Source organism: Anthonomus grandis, chromosome 7 (assembly GCF_022605725.1).
Source record: "Anthonomus grandis grandis chromosome 7, icAntGran1.3, whole genome shotgun sequence".
In the NCBI taxonomy this organism is placed as follows: domain Eukaryota; kingdom Metazoa; phylum Arthropoda; class Insecta; order Coleoptera; family Curculionidae; genus Anthonomus; species Anthonomus grandis.
Genome location: NC_065552.1, coordinates 22,180,323 through 22,186,892, shown reverse-complemented (window position 1 = coordinate 22,186,892; position 6,570 = coordinate 22,180,323). Strand labels below are relative to the sequence as shown.

Here is a 6,570-nt window from a genome sequence, read left to right as displayed (position 1 = left end):
GTAAAATGTACAGGGAAGCCAATAATTGACCCCCTTAAAATTTACATGGGATTTCCTATGTTCCGCTCGGTGACGCACCACCCGGTATAATATCTGTATATGACGAAGTACGCTAAATAGCTTCAATAACCAATTTTAGTTTTTTTTTGTGTTTTAAAACATTAATTTTTAATTTTAAAGCTTAGACCACTTGCCCAAGCGTTGGTCTTATAACCCTACAAAATCAAAGCATTTAACACTTTTGAACTATAGTTTTAACATTTTCATCTAATATCTGGTGGAAAACTACCATTTAAAAAAAAATCAAAATATTTTTAGAATATTTAATTAGTTGGAATATTTAAAATTACAAAAAATCACTTGTTTTACAGTCATCATTGTTTTACAGTCAACACGTTGATACATAACATTCATAAGATTATTACAAATATTTGAATGTAATTGGAATACCTACAGTCGACTGCAGCACAAAACTTTCGGGAGCGTACACTATAGGTTCTGGAGTCTGATCGCTCTTCACCAATTCGTATTTAGATAAGATCGCAGCTATTGCAGTTTTTACGCCAATTAGACCAAATCTGTTCCCTGTAAAATAATTTAAAGGGCATATATTGCAATAGAAAGCACAACAATTGATTTACCAATACATATCCTTGGTCCTTCACCAAAAGGCATATAGTAGAGCATATTATCAGCGTTAATCAATGATTTATCTGCAAATCTTTCTGGATCAAACTTATAAGGGTCAGGGAATAGCTCCTTATTATAATGCATTGCTAAAAGAGGAACAAAGATCTTCGTTCCTTTTTCAATTGTGATTTTATCTGATATTTTATAATCAGCGTTGCATACCCTATCAAGAAAGGGTAAAGTAGGATATTTCCTTAAACCCTCTAAAAAATAATTATATTATTAGGTTTTTCAATAGGTTGCAAAGTAGATTACGAACCTGATACACACATGTCTAAATATTTCATGTTATTAAGGGACTCATAAGTTAATCCATCCTCATCAGTATGCTCCAGAATTTCTTTTCTTAACCGTCGCTGTATATCTGGATGGATGGCCAGTTCGTACAACATAAAACTTAACACGTTACTAACTGTTTCAAATCCAGCGACAAAAAATTGAAGAGCTGAGCCTACCATTATATTCTCAGCTAAAAATGTTAATATTTTTGTTTCACTGTACTGTAACTTAAAAAAGATGTACTACTTACTCATTTCCATGCCTTTTTTCTTGGATTCTAACATAACATCTATTAAATCACTCGGCATATTCTCGTTGGTGTTCATTCTTGTATGTAAGACTTCTTTAAAAATTTCTGTCAATCTTCTTATATGTTTTTCTTCGAGGATTGTAATCTTAAATAGCTTTACTAACGTCGGCGAGAACCAGCATAGGGATTGTCTAATAGCAGTTGATATTCTAAAAAGAAATAAAAAAAAGCCGCATATATATATATTATAATAATTCCATATATAGAGTTCATAAATTAAGTGCCGATAATACAGTGTGCGAAACCTCTAGTCATTTTGAGGAGAAAAGTTTATCATAACATATGTCTTAAATCTCTTAGTTTTTGCGCTACAGGATCTTAAAATTTTAACAAAGTTAGTTTTTATCATAATTATTAGTAGTAGTAATTATGATTTATTATTATTAATAAAAGTATTACTCCTTTCTAATAATAAGGAGCACTTTTGATTTAAAAGATTTTTGAAAATTCGCCACTGAGTTTTATAAAAATTAAAATTATTTTAAAAATCGCTTTATATTTTAGAGCAAATTTGGTCTCTACACTTTTTTTACGAAATATTTTATTTAAAATTAAAACCGACAAAATATTCTTCTTCAGTTTATTGCGACTGTTTTTGGTATTTTGTTAAAATTTAGTAGACACCCACTACGACTAAAAATACATTTCTTTTTAAGACAAAAATATTTGTTAATTTTTACCAGTGATGTTCACGTGGGCCTAATATTGAATGTTTTTATTAAAAAATCAGCTTTTGATTTTTTGTCGCAATTGAATAGTGATTTATTTAGTAAAATAATTAATTTAAGATCTTAAATTAACAATAATAATAATAATTAATAAAAGTTAATCATAATAATACTTATTTTAGAATTATTTTGATACATAAATTAAAATAGTGTGATATAAAAAGAACATCATAAAGATACACAGTGCGAGTCTGTAACGTCAGAATGAATTCAGTACTTCATATACTAGTTCACCTACTTCATATACTTAAATACAGTATTTTTAGGTGCGCTGTATTTTGTTGAAAACAAAGTTATACAGTGTGTCTCAAAAATAAGATACATATGACGTCATCGTTAATTTTTCTTAACAGCAATCCTAATTTTTAATTATTGCGTTCAAATCAAAATATAAGTAGCTGCAAAATGTCAAATTTATGTGATTAACCATTTTTAAAATACCGTAAAACGGGGTTACTTTGCACTGAGCAGAAAAACTTTGCACCGAACATGAAATATTATATTTTCTGTAATCCTCCTCATAATTTTATTCAGATATTTCTGCTACCTCTAGAACACATAGGCAACATCGCAATACGTCACCAACACGCGCGCGAATATCCTCCTGGTCGCTAGTTGTTTATCAGCAACCGTCCGAATATTAACCTAGAAATTCTATGATTTGCTGGCTACATCAAACTAACAAATCATACTGTGCAGAAAGTCCCAGAGTACAAAAATTAGTAAATACACGTCTAAAGGCTTATACTATAACCGATTACGATTTGTAGTTGTTAAAATAACGGGTTTAAACAAGGATAGCAATAAAAAAAAAACATTGTTTACATGTGCACTTATCACGTGGAATTGGGTATACTTTGCCCCGCTCAAGTGGTGCAAAGTATCCCCAACTTGCAAGTGGTGCAAAGTATCCCCTACTTGTCACGTCCAAACGATTTTCATTCGCAAGAGTAAAAGTTAAATAGGTAAATGGTTTTCAGAAAATGCCCAGACGTTTATAAAAGGAAACTGGGATCTCGCAGATATGCAGACTACTCAGAAGAAGATTTGAAGGCATGTTTGTCAGCAATACAAGATGGCATGAGCACAAGAGTTGCCGCTGAATCCTTTAACATTCCTAGGGGAACTATTTTTTACAAATTAAAAGAAACACACGCTAGAAAACCTGGATACCCATCAATATTCTCTTATGAAGAGGAAACATGTTTCGTATTATGCATTCATAGCCTTAGTGATTCTGGTTTTCCTGTTACTGGAATGAAATTGCGACAAATAATCAAGAGCTATTTAAATCGCAAAGGAAAAAAAATAACTCGTTTTAGAGATAATACTCCAGGTATCGATTGGGTCAAATCATTTTTAACTCGTCATAAGGACCTTACTGCAAGGATAGCCTCTAACATAAAAGGAAGTAGAGCAGCACTCAATGCAAACCAAATGACTGAATACATAGAAAATCTAAAACAAACATTAACTGATGTAGAGCCGCATGCTATTTTTAATTATGATGAGACAAACTTAACCGATGACCCCGGTCAAAAAAATATATTAACTAAACGTGGTGTTAAGTATCCCGAACGAATTTGTAATTCCTCAAAGAGTAGCATTTCTCTTATGATTTGTGGAAATGCAGCTGGTGAGCTTCTACCTCCTTATGTGGTGTGTAAATCCAAGCATTTGTGGGACACACGGACTGAGAATGGTCCCCCTGGTACGCGTTATGCAAATACTGCATCTGGTTGGTTCGAATCACAGACCTTTGCAAATTGGTTGAGCACTCTCCTATTGACCAGGCTTAAAAAAATTCAGGGAAAGAAGGTCGTTTTAGGAGACAATTTGTCTTCTCATATTATTGATGAAGTCCTCGATTTATGTCGAAGACACGACATTGATTTTGTATGTTTGCCTTCGAACAGCACCCACGTTACAGAACCGCTATTTGCCCCCATGAAAAGAGCCTGTAGAGACATTTTATCTTAATATAAGGAAACTCATGTAGGGAGTAGATCAAATGTACTTGAGAAACAGTATTTTCCAATGCTTTTGCGATTATTAATGGAAAAAAATTCAAAAGAATAGCGCAGAGTTAATATCTCTAGTCGGGATTTAGGAAATGCGGTATCGTCCCTTGGGATGTAACAACAACTAAGCAATCTAATATAACAACTGCTAACGATACAAATAAATCAAGTTTGTCGGATATCGAAAACACTTTCATTAAGTATTTAGAAGATAAAAGACAGTAGTGGAGTAAAAACAAGAAAAGAAGTTTCTTCCTTGATTATAATTTTTTTTAAGATATAACCACATGAAACCTTTACAGGATTATTAGTTAGGTCCTTGTGCATGTAAAATAACTAGTTACGACATATTTTGAGGAGTCAGACATTTTTTATCCCGAAAAATGTCAATAAATTGTCAAATTGTTATATTTTTTTTTTACACATACCACGCGATAACTTCGAAACTAAAAAACATATACACATGAGGTTTTTTTTAATCAATTGAAAATATATATAGACGGTCATAATAGTGCTAATTCAAGTCCCCTGATTAGCGCATTTTTTTCTTGGAGAATGGAGTAAACCCGAAATTTTACTTTTATTGCTGCATGAATTTCGGTAAGTGAGAAACTTTTTTGTTTCCAGGAATTTTACCATAGTATCTGCGTATGAATTAAAGAAGAGATACTAGAAAAGTTTTTTTAAAATAAAAACCAACCGTCTGAGACACACAGTTTTCAAGATATCGGCATTTAAAATTGTAATTATTCGCGCGCCCGTGTAGTGCACTTTTTGGCCGTTACGTATGCGTTGCTAATATAAGTGGGTTACGTGGAATACTGTTGTTTTGCGTGTAATAGAATGATTCTATGATACTATTGATTCTTTCTATGATTTTTCTGTTGGTTCATGCGTTCAGTTCATTACGCGCCTCAAGTTCTTTACATTGTGTTTAATTTATTGAATATTTGAATAATTGTACATTGTTTAATTTGTGGAGAAACTGTAAGCGACAGTGACAAACTGGTAGTTCAAAATCCTACAATCCAGGGCTTAAAAACATTAATAAGTGCTGCAGAAAAAAGACAAGACAATTGTGCAAAGAATATATTGGGCGAAAAGGATGATATTTTAACAAAGAAAAAACTTGTTAAATATCATCTACTTTGTAGAAAATCTTACACTAGCCTACAAAATCTTGAGCATGCGTCTCAAATTGTCGAAAATGAAGGCAACGAAGCTAATAATTTGGGAGAAGAAGTTTGTAAAAAATTATTAAGTATTCATTGTTAAACTGGATGTGATACTACTTGTGCACTATTTAAAATAGGTAAAAAATCAGCATTCGACATTTTATACAAAAACATCAATAATTTAAAGGGACTCGAAAATCTGCCATTTTTGCTTGAAGATGAAGCAATAAATTTGGGCCAAATGTATTTATTGTATCTATATAAAAATAAAAACACATCTATTAAAACTCTTAATGAACTAAGGGTGCATTTGACAAAAGAGTCAAATCGATCAGCCTCAGAATTGCCTCCTACAAATGATGCGTTTAAGCAACATTTAAGAAGGTACTAAACGATAGAATGAATTACATATGTTAGATATTAATGATCCATTTTTTTAGATGTATATACCAGTTAAAAATATGGTATAATTCTCATGTCAAAGAAATAATTTTGGAAGATCTTCGTAAATACGGTTGGAAAAATGATGAAACTTACTGGAGACCAATATCAGCAATACAAGATCCGATCCCCAATGAAATAAGAAAAGCATTGTCAATTTGGTGTTCCGACAAAAATTGCAACAATAATAGGTGCACGTGTTTAGCTCAAGGATTAAAATGTTGTGACGAATGTAAATATGCAATATGTAGTAACAGACCACAAGATGAAGAACTAAACTCGTCAGATTCAGAGTCTGAAGAAATCTAAATCTTTTCAATTTATGTTCTTTTTTTGTTTTTGCAATTTCTGTTTTAACTTAATTAATATTAAAAATATAAGTGTAATCCCAGTGCAGTCTGCGTTCCTAATAGAAAAAATTATCGAATCGCCAAATTAGTCAGGAGATTACGCAAACGGGCCTTCAAAACACATCGAGAGCGCGGTACCGTGCAACATTTTGTGGGCATCTCCAAGTAAGTATATTGCGCATCGCCGCGCGTCCCTGTGTTAATATTTTAAGTGACGATAGCTCTAAAAGTATTTGTCACAGAAGGTTGGTTTTTACTTTAAAAACTTTTTCAATATCTCTTATTTAATTTATATGTAGATACTATGGTAAAATTCCTTAAAACAAAAAAGTTTCCCGCTTACCGAAAATCATGCAGCAACAAAAGTAAAATTTTGAGTTTACTCTATTATCCAAGAAAAAATAAGCTCACCAGGGGACACGAATTAGTACTGTTGGAACCGTCTGTATGTTTCCAATCGATTAAAAAAAATATCATGTTTATAAGCTAATTAGTTTCGAAGTTATCGCGTGGTATGTGTAAAAAAACATAAATAGAACATTTTGACAATTTATTGACATTTTTCGGGATAAAAAA

At 32.0% G+C, this 6,570-nt stretch overlaps 1 protein-coding gene across 1 annotated transcript in view; it reads right to left on the bottom strand.

The window, feature by feature from the left end:
• Positions 1 to 309: 309 nt before the first annotated feature.
• LOC126738794 (uncharacterized) overlaps positions 310 to 6,570 on the bottom strand; it is a 111,370-nt gene continuing 105,109 nt past the window's right edge. Inside the window, exons 11-14 of the mRNA XM_050444233.1 lie at positions 1,220 to 1,428; positions 950 to 1,159; positions 642 to 893; positions 310 to 585 (exon numbers count right to left, since the gene is read on the bottom strand). Of these exons, the coding sequence (XP_050300190.1) occupies positions 422 to 585; positions 642 to 893; positions 950 to 1,159; positions 1,220 to 1,428 (835 nt within the window). The 3' untranslated portion in view covers positions 310 to 421. The remainder of the gene's footprint in view (positions 586 to 641; positions 894 to 949; positions 1,160 to 1,219; positions 1,429 to 6,570) is intronic.